Source organism: Halyomorpha halys, unplaced genomic scaffold (assembly GCF_000696795.3).
Source record: "Halyomorpha halys isolate HHAL.00 unplaced genomic scaffold, Hhal_1.1 Scaffold1967.1, whole genome shotgun sequence".
In the NCBI taxonomy this organism is placed as follows: domain Eukaryota; kingdom Metazoa; phylum Arthropoda; class Insecta; order Hemiptera; family Pentatomidae; genus Halyomorpha; species Halyomorpha halys.
In genome coordinates, this window is record NW_027112357.1 from 6,054 (window position 1) to 21,630 (window position 15,577).

General features: G+C 31.8%; 2 protein-coding genes across 2 annotated transcripts in view; one reads left to right on the plus strand and one right to left on the minus strand.

Annotated features, from left to right (window-relative positions):
• Ppi1 (Protein phosphatase 1c interacting protein 1) overlaps positions 1-9,775 on the plus strand; it is a gene marked incomplete at its 5' end in the record, with an annotated part of 14,550 nt that extends 4,775 nt beyond the window's left edge. The window contains 3 exon segments of the mRNA XM_014436508.3: positions 1,626-1,904; positions 4,327-4,564; positions 9,621-9,775. Of these exon segments, the coding sequence (XP_014291994.1) occupies positions 1,626-1,904; positions 4,327-4,564; positions 9,621-9,742 (639 nt within the window).
• Positions 9,776-10,736: 961 nt separating this feature from the next.
• The window catches only part of LOC106690912 (transmembrane protein 151B), a 46,551-nt gene continuing 41,710 nt past the window's right edge, over positions 10,737-15,577 (minus strand). The window contains exon 3 of the mRNA XM_014436509.3: positions 10,737-11,961. Within this exon, the coding sequence (XP_014291995.3) occupies positions 11,715-11,961 (247 nt within the window). The 3' untranslated portion in view covers positions 10,737-11,714. The remainder of the gene's footprint in view (positions 11,962-15,577) is intronic.

Sequence of the window (15,577 nt, forward strand, 5' to 3'; positions counted from 1 at the left end):
GTGTAGAACACAAATAATTAAAAACGTTTTTATTAGTCCCAACGTTTCGGCCAGAATTTCAGGCCTTCATCAGAGCTCAGAATAAATAATAAGATTAAAACCATAATGAATAATAAGAAATAAATAAAGAATAACTATAAATATAAGAAAATAACAGGTAATGTAGGAAAATGAGAAGTATTGAAGAAAATGTATAGTGTAATATTACAATATTGAAACGGTATGGGAATATAGTAATAGTGAAATTCAGATAACAAAAATTAATGAATGAATAAAAATAAACCAAATAAATACATATACAAATTGAAAATTATTTTCAATAAAAAAAATTATAAAGAAAAACTTATATGTGGTTAATTAAATATGTAAGAAGAGTGACAAAATTAAAGAAGTGAATATAAAGTAATATAAGTTAAGAGTAGTCGGAAATACAAATAACAGTAATTAGATGTGGTGTACATAAGATGGAAGAAAAAACAATAAAAGATAGTTAATGTTAGAATAAGTTTGGAGCCAGGTTCCAACACCAAGTAAACTGGTGCAAGTAGAACAACATCAATTACAAAATACGTTGGAGAAATCCGTTAGCGGAAATAATTGTAGAAACATATGAATTGTAGTATAAAGACAAACTATACACTAAACTAACTGTAAAAAGAAATAAAATCTTTGTGAAGCTATATCTTGAAATAAGTAGCTGATAAATAAACTTTGATGGGACAATAGTTGAACAATGTCAGAACAAAGTCAGTTTAGTGATGCTAATAGGTAAACACATGAAAAAACGGAAATAGGCTAAAGGTGGATAATATTAGTTTTTTTAAAGGGCACTATATCAGGAATAATAATAATACTGTAAGAGGTTGTAAAAAAAAAAAAAAATTGAGGATGTAGTAATCTATTAAGATTTTGTAAATATGTTAAGGCGAATTTTTTTTTAGTCGGATTTGACATTAACGGGGAAAGGTTCTAATTTGAAATAGATGCTTCCGTAGATGATTCTTTAGTTGTGATTTTGGACTGTGGTTAGAATAGAAGTTTTGTCAAAATCGAAAGCGCGGTTTAAGGAGTGTTCAGAAAGTTTTAAAGCAGGAGAGTTGCGGAAGAAAATATAATATTTATGTCACGTGATGCGGTTATTGGCTTCGTCAATGTAAGAGGAATTACAGTTGGGAGTGCAACAAGGGATGCGGTGTATGACACGTAATCGGTGCAGGAGAGGAATAGGATCCTTTAGATTTTTGTGTGATCTGAAAGCAAGTCGAAGGTTGGCTATAGAGGAGCGTAAAAAGTTTAAGATATTATCTGAAGAAACGGCAGTGAGTGATCTGTATAAGGGGATAGAAAGGAGCTGTGAAGAAACATTAGACGAGGGGAGACAATGTTTGTAGTTAAGGATGAGTTTGTCAATGATATCAATGAGGGAAAGTTTATGGAAACTAACTTTCCCTCATTGATATCATATCTCATAGCATCATGATTTACCTAATGTAACTTTTTCGGAAAGTTAAAAAACAGAAGATGTACATGATATATTTTATTTGTTCTCAACAAAAGTATCATTACTGTAGTGTTTGATACAATAATTTTAATCAGTTATTAAGAATTAATTTGCTCTGTTTCAGCCTGGAAGAGGTTGGCGCCCTGGTGCAGTTCGTAGAAACGTTAACAACCTTCTCAAGGAATGGAGGTCGACTAATAAAGGAAATAGGGATAATAAGACAGAACAAGAACTGGATATGCTGATGATGTCGACCAAGACGAAGAGGACTAGGCCAACTACGCCGAAGAGCTCTGGCTCCAAGAAGGACCCTGAGCACATGAAGCTCAACCCGACCATCCACTTGCACAAGAAGGATAGGTTCTATTACGTCTCCATGTATCCGGTGAAGACTGAATCTCAGGTAACATTGCAATTCAGCAGGTTAAAATATTTTAATTTGAGGGAAACCTAAAAGTGTTTCTACTACAGCGAATTTTCGCAAGCGCAAGCGTGTAGATGAGGTATTTGGATTGGCTGGGACAAGTTGGATTGAATTCGGGTCCCAGGCGTTGAGTGTCGGTTTTTGGGCACAAATTAAAGGGCGATTGTGCTGCATCCACAAGTTTGTGTTCAGTTGACATTGTTTACGATAGACATTTATGATATTCGAGTTTTAACGAGTAAGAACTAACCAAACCTTCGGATATAATAATTAACTATAGTTTAAGATGGCAAATTTAATATCCTAACTATTTGGTATAAATGCATTCTTTCAAATCTTGTTAATTAACTTGAGCGGTTTATGTTAGATTTTACACAGCACTAATATCCATATATATATACATTATACGTTTAGGCAGTTAAATTAACAAGTTTCTTATAAAAATTCAAGAACAAAGGTTGAATTTATGGGTAATGAAGTACAATTTCTAGCAAAATATTTATCATCTACTGCCTACTTTGTTGATATTTACGTTTCCTTTCATTTCGCCTATCTTCAGTGTGTTCTTTTTTATAATGAAAATCCAATGTAATTGCCGATAAAAGTCATAAGAACATGAAAGCATGTGGGTGCTCTTGGATTTAGGACAAGCAGCAAACATGTAGATCGAGCCTTAAAATATTGGCTCATTTTTTTTTAAGCTCCATTTCCCTTAAAACTATCTACAACACTAAAAAACTCCAATTAAGATTATTTAAAGTAGAGTAAATTTTCTAAAATAAGAGAGCAATTAGAACTCTTTTTTTCCAAGTACTTTTCGAGGTGCAGTTTTTAAAAAAGTATATTTTTTCCAAACAACAAAAAATCAGTATTTTGTCAATTTTTTTTGGCGTACATTGAAATATGGAATTCCTACACCTATTTCTCAATTGACACCTGTGCGACTTTAGTAGCAATAATAGTTTTTATAATATTTGCAAAAAAAAAAATAAAATATAAAATATTGATTTTCGTTACTAGGAAAAAATGTTGCTTTTTGAAAAACTATGTCTCGGGATCCATTGAATATAAAGAAATCTATTAGGTTTCATAGTTTATCAAATTTACTCCACATTAAATGATGTTTTTCGTGTTGTAGGTGGTTTTAAAGATAATGAGCTTTTTTTCTATCACCCCAACTATGGTTGGCAGACTTGTCAATTTTGACTGTTAACTACCTATACTTTTCATAAAAGTAATAAAAAATTGGGGTATGCTAACTTTATTTATTTCCTCCGGACCTTTGGAATATAATTAAGTACAAATTTATTACAAGGGGAATGTGTCTTTATCAGAAAAATTTCATAGCAGTATTAAAAATAAACGTAGTTTTAATTATTATGCCTAACCAAGTATTAGAAAACCTAATTGGCTGCCATAAGTAATAACGTATGAATTTGAGAAAAATTGAATTAATAGATTTCAATTGATATTTTAGACATGAAAACTATAAAAGTTTAGAAATATTATAAAACTAATGTAGAAAAGAGAGTTTAAACCGTTTTTCCGAAAAAAAAGTCTCTAATATTTAGCTTATAAAGGAAGAACCTTCCTTAAACCTCGCTTGGCCTCAAGGGCGTAGGCAGGATTTCACCAAGGGGTGAGCAGACCTCAGCCCATTACATACACACCCACCCATATATATATTATAGTGTCTCATTGAGCAATTTAAATTATTCACATTTCTGGGTACAATATAAGTTTTTTGAAAACAAGTACAACAGATAACTAAAAAATGTTGAAGAGGTTTCCTATGAGAGCTTCAGCCTTCTGAGATTGCTGGAAAAAATATTAACCACTTCATCTACAATGATTGCCTATCATCAGAAAATATACATTCATATAAAAAAATATCAACCGTATTTATTTGACTTTATTAACTAAATAAAATATATTATTATCAACTATATATATCAATAAATGAATATAGTTTGTCAGTTCAATACCAAAATAGTATTTAAAAATGTCTCAAAGGGTTGTGAAAATGATCGTGGCGGATTTCATGAAACTGATAATTTATAATTTTAATATTCGTCAAATGATCATTAAGCATTTTCACTTATTAATTTAGTTTTTTTGGAGTTGTAAAGATAATAGGATACAAACTGAAATGCATCAAAACGCAAAATAGAAAGATTTGCCTATACGTCACTTTGGTTTGTACTGAGGAGTTAATATGATCAATATGAAAAAAAAAAACATAAATATAAAAAAAAAAAGAAGAATCTTTTTTACACACAAGATAGAAAATTAATAATGTATTATTATAATTTATAAAAATATAATTAATACTTGAGGTTTAAAAAATAAGCATATTTCATCAAGGGATGAGGTGATATCTATTTCTTAATCTGTTGTCCAGGAGGAAATGGGAGAGGAGCCGCAGCCAATTCAGTTTAAGATAGACAGGAAACATCCTGATGGTAGACCAGAAGGTAATGAACCCTGCTTCTCCTCCACCGACACGTCCTCAGACAGTTCTTCCTATGAGGTAGAGTACATAGCTCCTGCGGCAATGAAGCAGAAGAGGCGCAAAGTCGACAAAACTCATATGTTCAGCCAGTATGACGAGGATGACTTCATGCCCAAGAAGATACAGAGTAAGTTATTCAACTTATTTATTCTTTTAACTTAACTACTACGGCTATTATTTTATTATTAATTATTTCCGAATTTCTATTTATTTATAACTTCGTTTTTTGTTATTTTATTTTTTATGTGTACGTACAGAAAGTTTTAACAAAGATTTTAAGTCCATAAATTTAAATAAAATTTTGATAATGCAATGAGTATTTGTGTTGCTATAGTACAGTTAGTCCCTGCAAAACATTAATATGAGATTGATGGTATGGCAATAGACAGAATTAAAAATATAAAGTTAGGAAGAAAACAAGCAGAAGGGCAGAGAAGAAAGAGCAAATTGATAAAGAAACAAAAAAATTAATGTAGCATAGTTATAAAAAAAAAACGGAGAAGGTAAGATACTGTGCTACTCAAAGAAAACATTTAAAAAGTATTGCATATTTGGAAAATTAGTGCTCTATCTCAAAACCTCTTGATTTTTGGGAACTTTTTTTTGGAAAAACAACAGCCTCAAAATCATGGAAAACAGTATAAATAATTTTGTCCAGTGAAGATCTGCCAAGTGGTCCACAGGGTCCCTTATACAGTCAAGTGTAAATATGTAGTTCGAGCCTCCTAAAAAGTAATGTTAAACTTTTACAGGTTAAAATATTAGATAAGTTCTTCAGACTTGAAAGGTTTCGATAAATACGATGTCAGAGTATCTATTCTCTAAAGATTTCAGAATTGTTAATTACATTTATAGTTCTACTTCATAAACTATGTAAATCGGTCAGTTCTTATTTTATTTGATTTGTAAGAGCATTCTATAAAAGGGAGCTAGTTTATTGGTGGAGAGTAAATCTCAAGTCCAAGCATTTTAGAGTGTAAGTTCGGTAATCCGAACCGGCGTTAAAAAACAAAACTTAATTTTTTTGAGAAAACTTAGAAGGCAATAACATTTTTTTGTTTTAGAATAAAAGTGCACATGTGTTGTGTAAAGGAAATTGTTAACTGGTTTCCGAAAGTGGTAAGCTGCCAAAAAGCCAAAGCCAAAAATATGAGTCAGTAACCGGCCGCTTCTGGTTCAGTTTAGAATACAATAAGTCATATTTCTATTAAGCTCCGAGGGCGTCGTTCACTCCCACTTTTTTGTTTAACCTTCTCTTACTAGAAGAGGAGGGTAATATACGAAATACTTGAGTATTAAATGAGTATATCATTACCGAATATAGCCATCGAGGTTTCAGGAGTTATAAATCATTTAGAAAAGGAAATCCATGACGTGGGACAATCGGAAAATCTAATTGTGTGATTCGTACAACTGAAAGAAGGAGTATCAGAGTTAAGAAACAAAAGGCTAGTAATAAAAGTTGGATGATTTCATGCCTGCTCGAAAACTTTGTAATGTATCAAATAAGTAGCCCAATATTATTGAAGGTGGAGGAGGATTAAGATAAAATAGTAATATATGACTATCATTGATTAATTAAACAGCTATACATCAAAAATGATTTATTAAATTAATGACAAATTTGCCCCCTGGAAAAGCTCTCGCATTAGATATCCTTCTTCTCTTGAATTCATTCGAAATATAAGCAATATCATGTTCATTCGTATAAACAATATAATATTATCAATAAACTTCATTGGACACATAAGTGTAAAGCTTCATACTTTATAGTGACTATTTTTAACTTATAGTTTACGTTGAAATCTTTAAATCCATTTGTTCCGATTCGATCCGTGGACTCTGTCAGAGGTTTGAAACCCTTCATTTTTTTTTTTAAGTTGCAGTAAGAATTGAAGGATTTAAATAGAAATTCGTCACTTTTTCATAAAATTCCTTTTCATTTGATACATTAATTGTCAAAATCCATCGTTCCTGAGAGAAGGAAAAGGGGTCGGTACAACTATATTATATATTTGTATGATATTTTTTGTTTATTTTTCCAAGTACTACCAACAACTAGTATGCCACTTGTCTTATCTTGATACAAGTAATTTTACATCTTTAATGAAAAAATTATGTCCTTTTGTTTAAATAAAATAAATTGTATCCAAGTTAAGTCTCAAAATTATTAAATATTTTTTTAAAGTAAAGATTGTTTATTTATTATTTCTTTAAAATTCCAATGTCACGGCCTATACAGCCATCTTAAAGGACAATCTATAAAATAACAGCTTTTATTATACATTCATTTTTAACAGTTTTAACAATCAACATTATTACTAATAAAATAGCATAACTTAAATATAAATTTACTACAGCCCAGGTCATCAATTTTTGTCAAATTGCCCTATAAACAATAAAATAATAAGGAATCACATTAATTTATAATATTAAGGAGCTTTACTTGGCTTATGTTTAACTACCTATTATATCACTCTTCACATGAAATTTTAAAACTTTTAAATACATATTAACTTTACACTATCACTTTTTTATCACACAATAACCTTCCTTACGCTCAGGTAAGGCATATAATTGATTTATTTTAATCTGTATTTTTGTTTAAATTCTTATTCATTTTATTATTAAAATCTATATCAAAGTTAATTGTAAATAGTAAGATAAAAAATTTTCATAAATTATTTTTCCTTAAAATCTCTGCATAAAGTTGGTTTAAATTGCTTTTGTCTGTTCTAAATTCACTGTTTAATTGATGTTTTCTGATATATAAATGGACTAGAAAAAGATGTATTTGTTTATTTTGACGGTATTATTTTCTTTATGTAAAATTATTGTATTGTCAGAGTCCAATATGGAATCCTTGTCCTTGTTGCTGTGTTGATACATTCTATTACCCGACAATTGTTTAGTTTCACCAATATCCTGCAGTATTGGATGCAGTATATCTACCTAAGAGGTGTCCACTTGAGAATTTTCTCGTGATGGGACATAAACGTCTATATTTTCCTAATATTTCATCAGCTTTGTTTTAAACTTTTTGTTAAAGTCACCTCAAATCGACTATGTCTTTTTGCTGGAAGGCTTTAAAATAAACAAAAAACAAACTGGCTCGGATTAAACATTTATTTAGTTCAATTTATACATTTTAAAAACTAAAAACTAACATAAACAAAATATACAAGTAAAACAAAGTCTTTCAGATAAAAATAAAGTAGTTCGATAAATTATAAAAATGACAATGAAACTAATTTACACAAAAAAATAAATAAATATATAAAATAAATACTGCACGACGAAAGGTTGCTCCACTCCGATAGGCCAGGGGAAGAGTGCTGCCGAGATGTGTAGGTCTGGCTCATGGATGGACCAAATATCCAACAGTCGTATTGTATTAGGCAAGCTGTCAAAATGAACGCAGACAGGGCTGGTTACACACGTTGCTTGGGTTCAGGGGTTGGCCACTAATTACTTAATTAATTGGAACTCATATTAAAATCGAAACACAGAAGTGGTCTGGTTCCGAACTGTTATGACGACGAGTACACTCAAAAAATGTCAAATAAAATAATATCAACCAAACGTAGGCAGGGCTGCAAATGACGCTACCAGGGCCACTAATTAGTCGGAACTGCCATAAAAAAACTAAGATGGTCGGTCCGTTGCTAGGGTGACGCCTTAGCAACAACCATCAGCGCCTTGTAACTGTCTCTATTACTCATTATTACAAACAAATATAATTACATATTTTTTTCTTTTCAAATAACTAAATCCAAATAAAACATTACAAATAAAAATATATGTAACTAAATTAAACACTAATAAAACTCAAATACTATTTACAATCACTTACAAGGTAATTATATTATGGCGTTAACACTTTTATCTAGCTTCCGTTAACCTTTTGATGTTGTTATTCCCTTTTTTACCTCCCCACTTGTACCCAATTTAGTTTTGCTTTGCTTCCTCGCAACGGTAAGAATGAGCTTTTCTCTCACCAGGACACTCCTAACGTGACATATTTTTTTCTCCTTTGAGCATTTTGCTCACCTGGACCCCTGCGTTCCTTATTTTTTTTTTAAATCATGAGCCGAGGCAAGAAGATCTTAGATCTTTTACGAAATCTAGATTCTTCAGCCCCTGATAGAAGAGCTACAATTTACAATTTCAATTTCAAATTTTAATGAAAGTGAAGAATGAAAGATTTTTGTCATGATCACATCCAATTATATAAAAAAATATCAAATGGTCTACCATAAGCTAAAAGCTCACGGGACACCTCTAAGGGGGCTAAAAAGTATGATACTCCTGTCGGGATGTATATACCTGGGTGATTTAAACATGGCATTGTATAAATCAATCCTGATTGATTTTTTGTATCAATTTTGTCCTTCCATTTACTGTAATAATTTTTAATTTTATTGTTGGATCTGTAACATAAGTAGAAAGTATTCATAAAAATTGTAATCCTTAAATGATATCTATAATTGAATCCATCCATTTCTCATTTATTGCTTTATTATTTACTATTTTGTTATCTTTTATGTTTTGGGAATTTTTAAGGTTAACATCGCAAATCATGAAAATTAACTTTTTTGGAAAAAAGTTTTCCAGGAGTATTTCAAGTATCTTATTTTTCACTATATATAAGATATTATTCTTATTGCTTTTTTTATATAATTATTAACTACATTATGTTTCATATGAAATGGATGACAAGAATAGTAAATTATTATCACATTGCTACTTGTTAGTTTCATTGTCCATTAATTCCCTTGATTTAGAAACCGATTGTGAACTTTTTCAAAATTTCTTGGCCATTGATCCTGATGTAAGTTGAAGCCTGTAAGAATGAAAAAGTAGAAGCTCCTAACCCACTTGGCTAATATTTTTATTATCAGCTGCCCTCAAGATGATTTCTAGCATTGCCTCGGAGAAACAAGCCTTTCCTCTGTTATCCCCAACAAATCTTCTTTTTTCGAGTTCACTTTTTCTCAATGATGACTAAGGACTGTAATAACCTGTAGCTAGTGTGATGCTTCTAGAATGATTTCGTGGTTATATTTTTAATTATTATTGAATACAAATATTAAGATTGTTTATTTACTATGATTACATGAGGAATATTCATACACATTCAGATATATAAATTATATTGTTTATAATATCATAATATTTTACAGAAAAAGGTCAAAAACCATGTGAAGAACAACCAGAAGCTGTTAAAAAACAAGATGAAAAAGACAAAAAGGGAAAGAAAGGAGGGAAAAAAGGTAAAAAGGGGAAAGGGAAAAAGAAAAAGTAAGAAATAAACTCAAGCAAGATAGCGTTCTTTCAATTATGTTTTCTATAGTAAAATTGTAAAACTTCGCCACAAATTGTCTTCATTCATTTATTTGTTTAAGTATAAATATCCTATTGGCATATACAATTTCCTATATAAGGTGATCATATAAATATACAGCAACACAAAAGACAAATAATCAAACCTCAAAATTAAAAAAAAAATAAAATAACTTTAAGATATATTGCTAATATGTAAATTAAGCAATTTCTTCTGAACCAATGTGTATGACTCTTTAGTTTTTATGAGTATTATTATTTTTGGTTTCTTAAATTCCAATATGTATATTTTCTATTTTCCCTTCCAAACAAAGTAACGCTATGGGAAAGGTGTTTGTTTATACATTTAACAGATTTATGATCTATACTCCAGAGTATAGATAACCATTTATTTATATGACCTATATAACAATAAATTAGTGATTGATTTCATCACAAATAACTGATGTATAAAAGAATAGTATACATTACAAACACAAAAAGAGAAATAAAGAAACGGGGGAAAAAAAATGTCTAAACAAAATTGTAGAGTATCATAACAAAAAACTGTTACTAATAATAATAGAACAGGAGAAAAATAGTGACTGATCTAAGAACCCATTAAAGAAAAAAAATCAGGTTCATTTCATCCTAATCTTTGATTACTTAATGAAAACTATATGAAGAGTTGAAAATGACGACTCTGCCAACCATAGTTAGTTAGGGAGGAATAAAAAATATAGCGGCTGTTTCAAAACGTTACCATAAATCGATTTTTAATTCTGATTTCTATATCATTCAAACTACCTACAGCATTTAAAAAACATCTCAGGAATTGTTGAATGTTAGGGCACATATTTTTAGAAAATTTACTCTACTTTAAATGACGTTCCATTAAGTTTTTAAGTGTGTTGTGTGGAGCTCTAAATGAGAAATAAATAAAATTTTTAGGTTTTTCTGGAATAAAAATTCGGGAGGTATACACTTTCAATACTCCAATATTTACTTTTTAATGATATTCACTGTCCTGATTTCCTTGTATAGCCTAGGTAATACAAATATAATGGAACCATTTTCTGACAGAAAAAAAAACAACGTAAAATGTTCTTTGTACCTAAAAAAATGAATTTTTTGTAACTTTTGGAACAGATGTCATTTGTTATTCTCACTAAATATTGTTGTTAGAGGCAACCATTTTGACTCCGAACTGTAGATAGTTTTGAGGATAAAGTTGTCAATAAATAATAAAGAAATTAGTAAAAATTATTTTCCATTTAAAATTTTTAAAATCAAGGAGTAGATGTTAGTAAGGTTATTATGGGATCTGAAAGCAAGTCGGAGGTTAGGGATAGATGAACGTAACTATTTATAGATGTTATCGGAAAGAAAGGAGATGGTAGTTAGTTATCTGTAAAAGGGGGCGGTGAGTGATTGTGGAGAATTCGGTGAAGAGGGGGTACGATTTTTGTAATTGTTATTATGTTTGTCAATGATATTAAGAGGGACGTTATTGCTTGCTTAAAAGGATCTGTTTTATGCGGAGTGAGTTTAGGGTCAAGAAGTGGGAATCGAAGAGAGAAAGTTTATAGGTCTGCCGGAGTAAGTCGGTTCCGTGCACCAGTCTGTGGGTATGGTGTTGGAATTGTGTTTTGGCACAAATACAGTTTTACTTATTTGTGTATTACACAACTCACCTTACCCCCGACCATCTTCTCATATCCAATCTACGGACAGCAATCAACACCTCATTTTGTAAATAGTTTTCATCAAGGTAATAAAAAATTGGGATGAAAGAATTATTTTTTCTCCTATTGGGCTCTAAAAATATAAATAAAACCACATGAACTTGGAGTTATACTAGTCACAATTTGTATTTCGCATATCTGACAAAATTTGTTGAGTATTCTCTTTCCACAAAAATTAATTATTATAATGAAAAAAAATATATAAATTGATTAAAAATGTTGATGTACTAACTGACCCTTGCTGAACCTTATCTTGGTGATGGAGCCCTTGGCCCTGCCAAGCACAAGCTTCCTCGAGATGTCACGAACTCCGCAGTAGGCGAAAACAAAGGAACCCGCTGCCGCATGGGAGTTGACCCTCTCGTAGTAGACCTGGGTTGACGTGAAGGCGTCACCGTTGCGGTAGCGAGTCACCTGTCTCTTCCGCCTCACGTAGTGGTAGCACACTGCTTTCCACCTGTAACATTATCCTTATTGTTAATATAATTTACATGTAACTTAATAATTATTTTAAACTTATCTGGAGTACTTTTCTCCTTAATTAGATGAAATATGTAATTTAGGATTTAAGATAAGACAATTTTTCTTTTTTATTATTTATTTTAAACTGACTACTTACTTTTAGTCAAAATCCCTAGATGATAAATCAATCCTCACATTAATAAAAATACCTCATCAGATGGGTATAGCAGACTTACCGACATATATTGTATGCAGCAAGAATAGGGATTGTATCTTGACAAGTCATTGCTTAAACCAATCGGGTGGAAGTAAATTTAAGAAGAAAAATAATTTAGGCTTAACAAAGCTACATTTTAAGCTGTGCCCCTCTTAGGCCCAAGAAATTTTACCTCCAGAAACAGAGCCTTCATCTCTCAGAGTACTGAAACCCCGAAAAATCTCTAAAAATATTAAACTAAGGGCGCACAATGCCATGATAAAGCCAGCTCTGATATATGGCTGCGAGACCTAACTCTAACAGGTATCCCAGAAAGCTGAATCGATAGACTGGAACGGAAAGTCCTCCGGAGAAGAACTAACAGTGAACTGCTCACAGAGGCTGGTCAGTCAATATCTCATGACATGAAGGCAAGGAGGTTAAGATTTGGCTCGAAGCAATCCATCAGGATGCCTCTACACAACAATGAATGCCAGTAAAGTAGGCAGGAGACCACATGGGAGGCCAAAAACCAGATAGACAGAATGAACAAAGATGCGAAAGAGATGCGTGCAGCAAACTGGAAAGCAGTAGATTGGCAGGCAGGGAGAAGGCTCTTCAAGGTCTATAGAGCCAACCAAAAAAAAGAAAAAGAAAAGTAATTTAAATATTCGAACAAAGCATTGTAGATAAATTTAATAACTTTAAGAAATATCAATAGATAAATATACGTATATGTTTTCCAAATTTACCTTTCCTTCCCACCTTCTGACCTGTTAGTTGCTACGGAAAAGATCCAAGAAGACTTGAATAGAATTAGCCAGTGGTCACAAGACAACAAGCTTAAGTTGAATGCAGAGAAGACTAAGGCAATCGTAATAGGATCCAATCACCTCCTGAAAACTATTCCTCTTATTCCTAAACAATAATCCAATCCAATTCCATCCATGCGTTAAAAACCTTGGTGTCACTTTAGACCTAACTCTTTCCTGGAAAAACCACGTCTCCGATATTTCCCGTCGTACCTTTTCCACCCTGAAGCGTTTAAATTATCTTCGCCACCTACTTCCTTTTGAAACCCGCAGGCTCTTGGTTACTTCCTTAATATTCCCTCACTTTGACTATTGCTGTGTGGTTTACGGGTGTGTCTCTGGGGATCTCGAAGCAAAATTAAAACGGTTAAATAATTGCTTTGTACGATTCATCTTTGGGGACGCTCTGCCACCCGATTTTATGAAGAGTTGAAGTGGCTTTACCCCTCCTTCCGTCGTAAATCTTTCCTTGCTTCCTTTCTCTATCAAGTTATCCAATCCCGCCGTACATCGTACATCTCAGATATCCTTCAGTTTAAGTCCTCAGTGCATTCCCGCAATACCCGCTCACGGCCTTCAGACTTAACTGCCCATCGCACCGTAGCCTTTGGTAGATGTTTCCTCATCCGTTCCTCTTTCCTATGGAATTCTATTCCCTCCTTTATTCGTCTAACATCTAACACCCTTCCAATCTTCAAATCCCGTATCATCGACTACCTTTTGTCCACCCAATTCCGGAAGAATAACAATAGAAAATTTCAAAAAAGCTTTATATATTTTCTGTATTTTATGTCTTAGATTTTCGTTTATACTTGTAAATATGTACCCTAGCAGAAATTATATCTTTTCATTTATTACTTTTTAGTTTAATTGTATTTGATTTTTTATCATTTTTTTTTCTTTTTATTTATTATCAGAAGTCATCTTATGTTTTATGATATGACAAGTGGTTTTATCATTATTTTATATATTCTGTTAATTATGGTTGTTTATTTGTATATTTTTAAATTGATTGTATTATTTTATTTTATGACATCTTGTAATTTCATCTCTGTTTTGTAATTTACACTAAGGCTCTAAAGCCTAATTTTGACGCCTGTAAATTATTCTAATGGGATCAATCCCAGAATAAATAAAGATTATTATTATTATATATTATACATGCATTGGCACATTAAAATTAAATTTCGAAAGTTCCTTGAAATATTTTTTTTTATTTTTATTTTTTTATTTATTTGTTGATATTTACAACTGTATAAAAAAAAATACAACCAGTAAATTTGATCATAATGACATAATGATATGATACAGGATGTAGAGAAACTACCCAGTAGTAGAACTCTAAAAACAGTTTACAATATAAGGTCACGAGGCCATCTTCTTTGATGATTTGCCAGGAATGGAAGAGGAAGCAAGGTTAGAAACGAGTGGGTTTGGGTGGTTAGGGAGTTTATTATGGAAGGAATAATATCGGGTTCGGGCTAGATCGGTTACATAAGGAACATTTAGGTCTTTATGGATGGTTTTATTAGTAACAAAATAAGGAGCATTGAGGATTTTACGAAGGATTTTGGATTGTAAAGATTGGATACGAGAGGAATTCGAAGGTTTAGTGGAGCCCCAAAGCTCAACTCCGTATGTCCAGATGGGCCTTATTATTGTCATGTAGATCAGTCTTTTGTAATGAGTTGGAAGTTTAGACCGTTTGTCTAGTAAGTGCTGTAGTAGTCGGAATCTGACTGCAGTTTCCTGTCTTTTCAGTCTTGTGTGAGGATTCCAGGTTAGTCGTTTGTCAAGATGTAGTCCAATTTATTTTTAAAAAAATTAGTTGTAGGCACTGAGAACAATCAACAAGAAATAATAGCTCAACACTAAGCAGAAACTAGGTTTAGACAACGTGGTATATTTGTTTGAATTTGGAAAATCAGTCCGGCAAAGCTTTTTTTCCAACTCTGCGTATACAGTTACTTAGTTTGGACCTGGGTTTGATAAGCGCTACCGCGTGTTGTGAGTTTCTATGGTTGTACATTCGAATCAGGTTTCGCGCATTGTATTTCAAAATCATCAGTTCAGGATTTTGAGTTGTTGTTTTTCTAAATTCGTAATTGAGGACATTGATAGTAGTTGCTCTAAGCCATAGATTGGCTACTGGAATGGTGAGGCATAAGGTACCCGGCAGTAAAGTCACTAGAACCGCTCATACCCTTTTAGAAAATTCCACATTTATATTTAATTCTGTTAAGTATGGTTTCCTAAGAACCAAAACAGATTGTACCATGTCCGTGTGGAAAACTAAAAGTATGTGCTGAAGAAGAGTTGAAAAGTCAATGGATATAAGTAACTTATTTTTTAAAAAAGGTTTTGTCATCTATATATTTAAGTTAAAATTGGACACTGGCATCGACTGACTGATATGTTTTCCATTGTCTATATAGTGCAAGAGCCCAAGAGGAGAAAAAAGGCAGTTAATTTCACCCCAATTTTTAATACTTAATTGAAAACTATGTATAATTACTAGCCAAAATTGATGAGTCTGCCAAGTATAGGTAGGAGGAATAAAAAATGGCGGCTGTTTCAAAACGTTAAAAATAATTATTTTTTAT